Source organism: Acipenser ruthenus, chromosome 14, assembly GCF_902713425.1.
Source record: "Acipenser ruthenus chromosome 14, fAciRut3.2 maternal haplotype, whole genome shotgun sequence".
In the NCBI taxonomy this organism is placed as follows: domain Eukaryota; kingdom Metazoa; phylum Chordata; class Actinopteri; order Acipenseriformes; family Acipenseridae; genus Acipenser; species Acipenser ruthenus.
The window spans coordinates 31,013,588-31,025,932 of record NC_081202.1 but is presented as its reverse complement, the minus strand read 5'-3'; the positions used below and the strand labels follow the sequence as shown (position 1 = coordinate 31,025,932).

General features: G+C 34.8%; 1 protein-coding gene across 4 annotated transcripts; it reads left to right on the top strand.

The window, feature by feature from the left end:
- The first annotated feature begins 1,024 nt into the window (after positions 1 to 1,024).
- On the top strand, positions 1,025 to 11,788 carry borcs5 (BLOC-1 related complex subunit 5). Of its 4 annotated transcripts, none has more exons than XM_034033629.3 (5): positions 1,025 to 1,138; positions 3,144 to 3,247; positions 5,866 to 6,009; positions 9,405 to 9,562; positions 10,973 to 11,788. In XM_034033629.3, exons 2-5 carry the CDS (start codon positions 3,190 to 3,192, stop codon positions 11,198 to 11,200), a joined length of 588 nt encoding a protein of 195 aa, XP_033889520.1. In that variant the 5' UTR covers positions 1,025 to 1,138; positions 3,144 to 3,189; the 3' UTR covers positions 11,201 to 11,788. The 4 variants fall into 4 exon arrangements, with proteins under 4 accessions (XP_033889520.1, XP_033889519.1, XP_033889523.1 ...); XM_034033628.3 differs by lacking the exon at positions 1,025 to 1,138 and adding an exon at positions 1,145 to 1,546; XM_034033632.3 differs by lacking the exon at positions 1,025 to 1,138 and adding an exon at positions 3,722 to 3,759.
- The last annotated feature ends 557 nt before the right edge of the window (positions 11,789 to 12,345 follow it).

Below are 12,345 nucleotides of genomic sequence, written 5' to 3'. Positions count from 1 at the left end.
GTCAAAAAACAAACACCATTCACATACATTATTAAATTAATACACATTACAGTATTTACAAAAACAGTACATTTTATATTTACAGTAGCTGGGCTTCATCTCTGCCACAGTGTGTTATTTTGGTTTTATTATAAAGCTGAATCTATGCTTTTAATTTATATATTTCAATAGAACAATTATAGAAATCACTTTCTTTGCGGTTTTTCTTTTACACTCGGGGAGTCAACATTTAGCTGACATGTTAAATCTGGGAATCTAACAAATAAATCCATGAAAAAATACATTAAACTTAAATCTGATTTTTTACACTTGGCCCGTCAACATTTAGCAGAATCCAGAATAAATCTTTGAGGTTAGCAATTAAATCTGAAAAAAATAAATCTGGGAAAATAAATCTGGGTTTTGCATGCGAAATCTGAAGCCAACATGCAAACGATCCCCACCCATCTGTCCAGTTAAATCTGATTTAGCTTGCAAAATATTTATTTTGACAAAACCCAGATTTACTTTCCAAGACTTAATTATATCTTAAAGTACACATTTCAAAACAATGTTTTTGTATATATATAAAAAAGTATGCTAATCTGGGGGGATTTTTGGTTTTGTTTAGGCATTATTTCACAGCTCGATATTTTCAGTAAAATAACATATTTGTGAGGCATAACACACTGCTAACCGTTAGAAGATAAATATGCAAAAATTAAATAAAAAAAACGAGACTACTGACTGTACATACCTGTAGCTGAAACCCTAGATAAGATGGCGTCTCTTAAACGCACATCAAAATGACGGCATGTCCTATCTAATCCTTCTGTATCTATGGGTTAAACATTACAGCGCTTGGCAATTGTTCTTGAACTGACGCTTTGCTAATAAAGTTATTGAACTCGAACACTGGCGATGATTACAGAAGGATTTTATTGGTTGGGCCAGTGGTGTGGGCTATCTGGGTATTTAACCCCAGGTTAAATTCTGCAAAATTGTAGTGCAGTATGCGATCGCATTTTTCTTTGGAGACTAAATTGCAATTCTGGATTACAGAAAATAATAAAATAAAAAAAAAATAATAAAATAATTATATCTAGAACATACACCATATAGGATGTCTTATTCTAACCTGGAAGTGGACGTACCTGAGGTAAGAACTACTGTGTTGCAGCAAAATAAAACGTACTGTCTCGATGTGCAATGTAAAACAACGTTTCCACGTTCCTGCTTGAGCAAGGATTGTTCGAGCAAGCTGTGAACACGTCAATAATGTTATCCTTCTTGATGTAGGAAAGTATTTTTTTTTATTTACAGACGTCTAGTTTGTTTTAAACTATTTTTTTTGGTGACGGTCACTATAGCATCCCAATGCCTTTGCAAATGGCGTACAGTAGATTATGAATATTACGATTTAAGGAAGTACGATAAATAATACTAATTGCGGTTTTTTTTTATTTATGTAAATCGCCATTACCGGTAATATTTATATAATAATATACTAAGAAAAGATAGCGTTCTCTATTTACTTACGAGAGATTGTAGTGTTCTGGAAAATCGGGTAAGTTTACTTTATGAATGAAGTGTTTCAAATGCATTAAACATTGCATTGTAGCGTGTGTCTAAGTTTTTGACAATGCTTTCTTTTATTAAAACAGTTGTCTAATTGTTATTGCAGTAATTATTTCCCCAAACCAGTACTCTACTTTTTTGAACGGTTATTGTAAACACGTTCACATGGGTAGACTTCTAGAGTAGTAATACTGTATACCAAGAGTTGTGGGTAAGTCAATATTTTTTTTTACACTGGGGTAAATGCCTGGGTAGAGTACGTAGACACGGAACATTGTTAAGTACTGTTATACAATATACTTAGTCATAGACAAAACTATTGGCACCCTACACGTAATAAGAGATATTCATGTAAATATGTTAAATACAAGCATTTATTGAACATTAGCCACTAATTAATATGACAAAGACCAAAACACAATTTCTGGTATTTTAACAAAGTAATCATTCTAAAAACATTTACAAGGCACTTAAGCAATTTCAAATATTTGTTCATGACAAGAGTATTCGCACCTTCCTTAAAAGTCTGTACAATTTTATAGAACTAATTTAAAAATCTAATCATTGATTGAAAACCATTATACAGTAACAAAGCTGCATTATAAAGACAATAGCCAGAAAAAGAGGTAATGATTTCCAACATCTGTTGAAGAAAAATGTTTTGCCAGCAAAGCAGATGACAGTCAAGACAAAGGAGTTGGATGAGAAAAGCACTCCCAGCAAACTGCAACAAAGGAAATAGCAGAACAGTATCAAAGAAATACAGAATGCCAAAACCCACGATCAGAGCAATAATCAAGACGTATCACAAAATAAATTCAACTGAAACGCTTGAAAGAAGTGGACGGCTAAAGAATATTTTGGAATCAGCAGGTTGGAGAATCGGCACCTGAACACGGACGAGTTGTTTGCACTACACCTCCCTGCAAACAATTTTAAAGAATATTTATAAAACAAACATCTACAATTTGCCAAGAAATATAAACAAATGAAGCTTTTTTTAATTTTTTGGTCCAATGAGACTAAAATAGAACTTATCCCCAACAAGGGAGCCCAGTATGTTTGGGGAAAATAAAAGAAAAGCCTTCAATGAAGAAAACCTTGTACCTACAGGAAAACCTGGAGGCAGTTTGATCATGATATTGGGGGTGTTTTAGCAGTTCAGGGACTGGAGCCATTCATGTGATTGAAGATGGAATGAATGCAGCCATGTATCAAAACATTCTACAAAGTACAATGATACCTCATTCTCGTAGGATGACTGGCAGACAGTTATTTATCCAACACTACATTGACCCAAAGCATAACTGGAAATTTTAATTAAAAAAAAAAAAAAAAATGCTTTGGACTGATCTGAAAAAAGCTGCAGCCAAGTATTGTGTATCCAATCTGTATGACTTGAAGGAAATGTGCAAGACAGAATGGGCCCACATTTCAACAACAAGATTTAACATACTGGTTACATCAGACACTAGACAGGGACTTTTTGTTTACAAATTATGTATAAGGTCCATGCTGCAAACTACATAAAATGGTCATTTTACATTATGGAACGACTGTAATGCTGTGTCTTTTGAATGATTAAGGAAACTCCTTGCTGAGAGAAGAGTTGCAGTTCTGACAGCATTCACAATGGGAGCCGAGCAAAGTGCTGATTCGGAGCACAAGCATTCAGACTTGAACACCTCAGGTAGGTCTTTTCAGTGCAAATACTTTATAACTAACGACCCTGGTATTATTGATGTGTGCTTAGTTATTATATCTAAAGCATTCAATATTAAAGGTGTCGGGCCTTGTCAGTCTCTGAGAATATTGACAGATGCACACTCACTTTAATAATCATATTCTGCTCTGTTTGGGGTGTATTTACAAAACCAAGATAAAGCATGATGTAATTATTTACCCTGCGTGCCGTATGCTCACAAACGACACGTGACCGCAGTAATAGAGTAACACAGCATCGATGGGAATACAAGCTTTTTGCTATATAGTTACATTTATTTGTATTCATATTTTGTTAATTTCTGTTTTTATTATTAAAATGCCTCCTCCAATCATCAGAGGGTGAAATGCGATTATTGTAAAACAGAAATGAGACGAGCTCACCTTGCTTATCACACAAATGTTAAGCAAACTCTCCCAACTTTTTTCCTATACAAAACAGCATTAAGAGACTTGGGGCCATTTAGTATTATCGGGATGGTGAGTATTTGGTAAAATGCGTTATACCTTCTATATGTTTGTTCCGCCAAATGTTCTCAATTATAAATACAGTATTTTAAATGTATAATTCCCACGTAAGCTAGTTTATTTATTTGCTGCCACAATCAATTAGACTCCTGTCTGAAATCTATTCTCAGGTGTCATTTACACAGCACATTGACAGTAACTCCCAAATAAAGAAATAAATAGAAAGAAAGAAAAGATATGACATGCTGTGGCAGGGCGGAAACACTGCTGGTGTTTTTGCGCCCTACGTGCAAGACTTTGCATTTATTTACATACAATTTAATCTGCCAAATGTCAGCCCAAGCTTCAATCTTGTCTAAATCTTTGGAGTTGCTGATTGGGAGTTGGCTACCCCTCCCAGTTTTGTGTCGTCTGCAAATTTGCATAGCGTATTGATTATATCTTGGTCCAGATCATTTATATAGATTAGTAATAACAATGATCCCAATACTGATCCCTGTGGTACCCCACTTGTTATGTTACTCCAGTTTGATAACTATCTGCTTTCTATTTTGTAACCAGTTGTGAATCCATGCTGCTTCTTTACTGTTTATTCCTACTGATTTTAGGTATAGTCTTTTGTGCTGTACTTTATCAAATGCTTTTTTAAAATCTAAGTAGATGATGTCATACGCACTAGCCTTGTCTACTCTAGTAGTCACCTCTTGAAAGAAATCCAGTAAATTAGTTAAACAAGATCTACCCTTCCTAAAGCCATGTTCGCTGTCTCCTATGATGTTGTTACTATATAAATATTCCTCCATTTTGATATTCTTCTATAAGATTGATGTTAAACATTGGTCTGTAGTTTCCAGGGTCAAATTTATCTCCCTTTTTAAATATAGGAACAGTGTTGGATCCTCAAGGCCAGGGCAAGCTAAGACGAATGCTGGGAGTCTTTTCCTCTAGGTCAAGGTTAGCGACAACACAAAGACAAAAGAAACACACTGACATATTCAAACGTGAAGTTATATTATTAGGGGAAGGGTGTATTTGGACAGTTTTCATGAAATTGATGCAGTGAGTTTTAATGTGTTAAAAGATCACCATAATCCCCAAAAGACCCCCTTAATTGTTAAATACGGTGAATGAGGAAATCAAAGACAGTGAAGAGTAACAATTAGTAACAAATTAATTTTGTTGAAAGGAAAGATCGGTAGGATTAATGACTTGATCTCTTAACAGAATTTAGTACCATTTAAAATGATTGAAAACATCATGCATCTAAAAAGCTTCGCTGTATGTTATAAAAGTGTTTTGTTTTTTATGGCCTAGGTATCTGTGTTGCAGATGTTCTAGCATTTTTCTTTCTTAATTACATCTGGATCTTTTAAGATATTTATTTTAAGTAAGTGCATTACATTAATATGGTTATAGCATGTCTGGTAATTTAAGTGCTGTTTTTTTTTTTTTTTTTAGCAGTGGTTAAAGCGCAGCATCCTGCAGTCATTTAAAGTTCTTTATTTTTAAACAATTTTTCCTGGGCAGTGAGCAGTTTACTGTTTTATTCTAGGTCACAAGATGTAGTGTTACTCACCTCTTAAGTCACTTAGCCTGCATACAGTTTGTTCCAAAACCTGAGTAAGAAACCTGAAGTTCTTGAACCAAGTATTTTTCCAGCTCTAGCTTGAAAAAATAACATTGGCTGGCCTTTTTTGTACCAATAAATGTTAGCTATGTAACTGCTTACCCAATGTTAGAAATATTGAGTTGTACACTACACCACTTTGAAGGTGGGTGAGCCAAGACATGTCCAAGTGAATGGTTGACTCTTTCCCTAAGGAGGGGGACAGCAGACAAGGCTTTTTCACCACCCTATAGATCTAAAAATCTTGATAATCTAGATATTATTCATTCATCACTTTCGATTAGTAGGATAAGACCAATTCATCTTTCAATTCTAAGCCTCAGAAATTATGTTGGGGAATATATTGGGCAAAAGTGCTGAGAGTGTGTGTGTGTGTGTGTGTATATTAAACATAGTATACATTGTTGTTTCCTCTACAGTACAATGAACTATGTAAGTGAGCATGCTGTATTTTATCACTGCATTACGCATCGATGTATTTCTTTTTGTAGCTGTGCCTTCTCCAGCAAAGCAGAAAGCCAAAATGGATGACATTGTAGTGGTGGCTCCAGGAACACAGTCTTTGAGGAACATATACAACGACCCTGATGTTATTAAACTGCAGGAAATCCCAACATTTCAGCCTCTTCTGAAAGGTAATAGAAATGGCTTTATTTTTATTGGTTACAAAACCAAAAAGGATGATGTTTGGTCTGTGGTAAAATTTAAGCTAGTGCAAGTTCAAATGTAGCCTTTGCATTTGTACTTCCTTCAAAATATTTATGCAGTTGATAGTAGACACCCTTACACCCTTCCCAGTAAATTATTAATTTGATACTTCTCTTCAATTCTTCGGTACATTCTACTTGAAAACACTGAATCGGGGACCACAGCCGTACCATTTTCTTACTAGGGGGGAGGGACGGGGGGAGTTTTACTCTGAAAACATAACATAAAACTACAATAATACATCTTTTTTTAAATGCCCTCTGTAGCTTTTAAGAGTGTAACAGTTCATGTTTAATGCATTTTCGTTAAGAGTGGTGCATTTTATACAAACACATTCTAAGCTGTTGTCATATGTTGATGTCAATTAATAGGTGAATTTAAACTCCTATATTGAAGATCACAGTTGGATATTAAGTGGAGATAGACTTAGGGCAGAGTGGTTAGGGAAATTAATAGATTACCTAGTCATGGTGGTGAGGCAGAATTACTTGGATTCTTTAAGACCCAATTTCACAAAGTTTAGATCAATCAGCTACTTACTAGGAACCAGATGAGCTAAGATGGGCAAAATGTCCTTCTCTCATTTGTAAATGTTCCAACAAAATATGGTACACCAGATGTGCACCAATGCACAGACAGTGGAGCGTAATTTTTTTCAAATCCTGATCTTAATCAAAAACATACAAATAACCTTAATATTTCAAATTGACTGACGAGACAGTTCAGTATGCTGTAGCTTAATGCTTTATCGTCCAGATCAGTGAAAAATAAAAACAGTAATAATAAATATTGTTACTTCTGCTGCGTTGGAATCAAAGGGGATGGGACTATTTACTAAAACTGTATTTTGTTTAATTTATTTTGTAAACAATGTTGTTGTTGTTGTTGTTGATAAGTCTAGCACACACACACAAACGTAAGTTTAAGTGCCACTTCTATCAATTCTGATTGGCTAGCTATGGAAAAGGCGGATCTTCTATTGGTTACAAAGAAACCCATAAATGGCTGCCAAGAGAGTCTCTGGCAAGGCACAGACTAATCTTTTAAACTTAAGGAAATATTTAAATTTTTTGTAAATTAGCAAATAAGTTGTATTGCTTACATGAACCTGACATGTAAATGCATCAATCTAGTAAAGTAAAAAAAAAAGTCACTAAGGTATTGGTCTAAGAAAAAATCATGTTTTTCTTTCGATTTAGTGTTAGTAATCTAGTTTGCCATTGACCATATTGACATATTTTTTAGATTTTTAGTACTTTGGAATAAATAAATGCACAATCAATCAATTGTGAAACTATTAAAACATGAAGATTGACAAATATAATTATATAAATGAAATGCTTATATATTATTTCTTAGCAGACACCCTTATCCGGGGCATCTTACAATTGTTACAGAATATCACATTACAGAATATCACATTACAGAGTATCACATTTCAGAGTATCACATTTCAGATAAGAGCAGTTGTAAAGTACAATAAAATCAGTAGCAAAATGTCAAATTCAAATAAGAGCAAAAAATAGAGAATACAGTAAATAATTACATGTAAGAGCAGGTTCGACGAAGAGCAGTGAACTTATATTAAGTAAAGTCAAGTCCAGTATGCAGTCTTTTCATTTTCATTTAAAATTAGGAGGCTAGAAATCCCAAGTAGAAGGCAGGGGGATATGGGGGTCTCCCCCAGCACGGGTGCAAGTGGCAACGCCCCCCACCAAAAACAAATCTCAAGGTTTTACCAGGGTCTAAATCTTGCATATCCTGGCCCTAACATTACATTACATACTTTCCCATGTTGGTATTTCTCATTAACTACCTGTCTGAGAATGCGCAAGTGCATAAATAAATAAATAAATACATTTTTAAAAATGCGCTTGCGAGAACTGCTATCTCAAACACTGTTTATTTCACAGTTTTCAGAAGTTTGTTTCTGTTGCATTTTCTGTAAACATTAAATCGATTTCTACAGTGTTGTATTTTTTTAATTTATATATTTTTTATTCTGTAAACTGTTGCTTGATTAAAATAAATACAAATAACAATAAATAATGTATTGGCATGTACTTGAACAATGTAGCTTGAAAGTAAAAGTACATAAATATCAAGTTGTAGGTATATGAAAAGGAAAAGAGTAATGTTGAAACGGAAAATCACTTTTGTGTACAAATTACATATACAAATGGTTTATTAACGCAGATTGTATACACTCTATTTAAGACTTTCAACGTAAAACTGTTGTAGCTCAATTTTGCCACAAGAGGCACTCATTAATGAGCCAACTATACAGCTAGGAGTAAAAAGTTTCAAAGTGTAAGATCAGATTCATTTATTAGATTGGTTCTTCCCAGTGTCCATTGTATTTGGGTGTAATTCATTTCAGTCTGGGGCTGGAATGAATCTCAAATCAAATTAAAACTACAGAGTTTTGTTTCGGAGGCTGTCTTTAATCGGAATCTGAATTCACTATTATCTGATGCACGTATGCATTTATTATTGTGTTTTTATTTATTTATTTATTTTTCTAATGTTGTATTTGTTTGCTTTGTGCTGCTGTGATGTTTGCCTCTTGACCATATTGTCATTGTAAATGAGAATTTGTTCTCAACCTTCTTATCTGGTAAAATAAAGGTTAAATGGAAAAAGAGTAGCAGAGTTAACCCATTCATTAATGCCTTTTATACTGTGTGTATCTCTGTTTTTGATGTGCAGTAGACAGTGCCACACCAGCGCGTCTATACCAAAGCGGCAGTTACCTTTCCTGGGTTAAAAAAAAGTACTTTTATTGCATTACATTTAGCACGAAAATTAACGTCATACAGTTGCAAACTATATTACACTGAAGAGATGTTTTTTTTGACTCCCAGTTTCAAACCTTTTTTTATAATTTTGACATTGCTAGTTGACATCCAAGCAAGCTGCAATAATTAGTAATCTAGGAATTATTTCATTCCCTGAACTATCCAAGTCCATGTACATGCATTTGATGTAAACTATCAATTCATGATCCATATGCTTTTGATTTCCATATCTGTTATAGAGCGGAAATGTATTAGTCAGACAAAAAGCATGTGTAAGTGAGTTGTGCAAAGGCTCTAGCATCCTCCTAGCACTGAACATCAGTCCCTAAGAGATGTATTATTGTTGCAATCATCTGCAAGTCCCTTTTAGTCCATGTGATATCACTAGCAAATAATTCTGTAAAGATCTCTTTTGGGTAATAGACTGATATAAAAGCAGTATCACACTGTTGATTTTCAAACTTTTTGTAAGGTTGACAAATAAATACAGTGATGAATCTGCTTTGTCCTTGTGTTCCCTCCAGGGGTCTTGAGTGGACAGACCTCTCCCAGTAGTAGCAAACTGGAGAAACTGGACTCCCAGCAGGTTCTGCAACTATGCATGCGCTACCAGGATCACCTCCACCAGTGCGCCGAGGCTGTTGCCTTTGATCAGAATGCTCTGGTGAAGAGAATCAAAGAGGTACATGTGTGAGAAAGAGGGAGAGAGAAACTTGACTTGCCTCATGGCACAGATTATATTAATCTAATTTACAAATATTAGAAAGGGATTAAGGATTGTGTCTTCATTGAATATGTGATTTGTTAACAAATCACAGTAAGATATCATTTTGTAACAGGAGATCTTTAAAGAAACTAGATGCATTGAATGCATTTACCAATATACAGCTATGGCCAGGAAGTTTAGCATTACCTAGAATTTTAGGATTTAAAAAAACTATATGAACATAATTTAGATCTTTTATTTAATACTATACCATTACATATATTACATCATCAGTATATATTTCCGACACGTTATCGTGTTTGTCGGTTTCCTTGCAAGTCGGTTTATTCACTGTGTTTTATATATAAATTAACTGTCAGATTGATCGCTTATTGATAGTTGCTTAGGTAGATGATTTTGTATGTACTAGAACAGAGATTTTCTTTCATCAAATAGAAAAAAGGTCAAATACATGAATACTGTACTGTATTTACGTATTTCCTGGCAGACTGATTTGGAACTGTGATTAAACATCATTTGAACGATAACATTCAAAGTCATTTACCAGATATTAAGGACCTTGTATTGACCAATCAGGTTAAAGGACATTTCCGATCCATTTTCTAATTAAGTGATGGTGCCCGTCAATGAGGGTTGTACTGCGACTGATGGTATGTGTTACGAGACGAAGGCGAGGCCAACTACCACACGGTAGAGCCTTCATCAAGAAGGCACTATCACTATTAGAAAACTATTTTTCTCATTTATTTTCTTAAAAAAAAAAAAAAACCTCTAAAACCTACATTTACCTTGTAATTATTTGCCGGGTACTCTTCCACTGAGAAAAGCGTTAGGAAAATAGTTCATAAGGCCAGGGTGACACACATAATACTTGCCAGAGCTGCTTAAAGTGTCTAAATGGAGCAATATTACTGAATTATCGGTCTCGGTTTGATGTTGTTGAAAGATGCTGTCTGAGCTCCAGTCGAGCTGACTGGCTGTGATTGGCTGACTCGGCAGTTGTTGGTACGGGATTGGTTGCTTTCGTAGGTACAATGTATTGGTTGGCTGGTTTTGGTGGCTAATAAAATACATTTGGACCAATTGTGTCTTGTGTATTTGCTGTCCAATAGATGTGACCTAAGCTTAAACAAAATGAAAAAGCCAGTACTGCACAGATTGATTTTAAATTTGATTCACAGGTGATGCGGTGACGTATTAATGCCCGCTATATCAGGAAGCTGATGATACTGAATTAGTTTTAAGACGTATAAATCGATTGATTACAGTGATTATTTATTGATGTCATCATCAAACTAAAGTCTATTGATGTAGATGTTTTTTTTTTTTTTTCAAGCATGTTGTTTTTTTCACCACATTTGCTAGATGGACCTTTCGGTGGAGGCTCTCTTCTGCATCATGCAGGAACGGCAGAAGCGCTACGCCAAGTACGCTGAGCAGATTCAGAAGGTAAATGAGATGTCTGTCATCTTGCGGCGGATCCAGATGGGCATCGATCAGACAGTGCCCCTGATGGAGAAGCTCAACATCCTGCTGCCAGAGAGCGAGCGCCTGGAACCCTTCAGCATGAAACCAGAAAGGGAGCCCAAGTAGAGCCCGCCAGGGGCGCCAAACACCGAAACACCATCCTGTACAGTCAAAATCCTTTACATTCAAAAAGCATTCATTCAAGACAACTTTTTTGTTTCTGTATTCAAACTGGAGTTTAAATGTATGCTGAAAAGATTATTTGATATTTTTAAATGCTAATACTGTACCTGTACATTATTCCCTATGGTAGTCAGTGGCCATGTTGCATGTCTTCTACCTTAAACGTGAATATAAGTGAAATGACGAGGTGTAATGGGGCGAATGGGAGGCAGCTTTGCAACCCATTCTTTACTATTAAAGGTTGCATTGAAATTAGGGAGCACTGTAAACTGTAATGTGAAATGAATGCAAAAGGACTATTGCTTACTTAAAAAGAATCTTCTTTGAATCTAAATGGATTGCTTCTTGAACAAACTGACAAGTAATTTGCAAGGAAAAGAATGCCTTTTGAATGCAAAAATAGGATTCACTTCTGGTGCAGATGTTGGTCAAATCTGTATACTATGTGTATGTATGTATGTGTAAATTATGTATGTATGTGTGTGTACATTTTCCACAACATTAAATCACCATTTTGTGATGGCCTCTTCAGTGTTGTTGAAAGCAAATTTAAATATTTTATGTTGTGTATGCTTTTTAAAAAGTAGAAGACAAACTGCATTTTGAAACTGTTATAAGACAGGAAAAGGTACTGATAGCTTACTAATGAGTTGTAATTTTTATGTTGATGATGGTGATGATAATAATAATAATTATTATTATTATTATTATTATTATTATTATCATTATCAGAGGCCATTGTGGGTCAGAGTAAATATACAAGTGCTTGAGGGTATCCATAACTTTGGCATTGTGACCTTTTTTTTGCATGAGATTTGGCCTCTAATGAGCTGGGCTAATGAAGGCTACAGCACTGTTTGCCCATATTTGATTAAACACTCTGTAAAGTAAAGGTATGTAAATGTGATGTTTACAATAATGGTACTTTGCCCCTTTTTAAATTTTAAACTCCAAGCCTTTGTTTTTTTCTCACCACCAGTTAGACTCGGAGACAAAACAGTTTACTGTATTTTAATACACAGTGATGTCTGCAATTATTGTACTTTTAATTACTTTATTACTTCTTGCACCAACTTTAAAATCTGAAT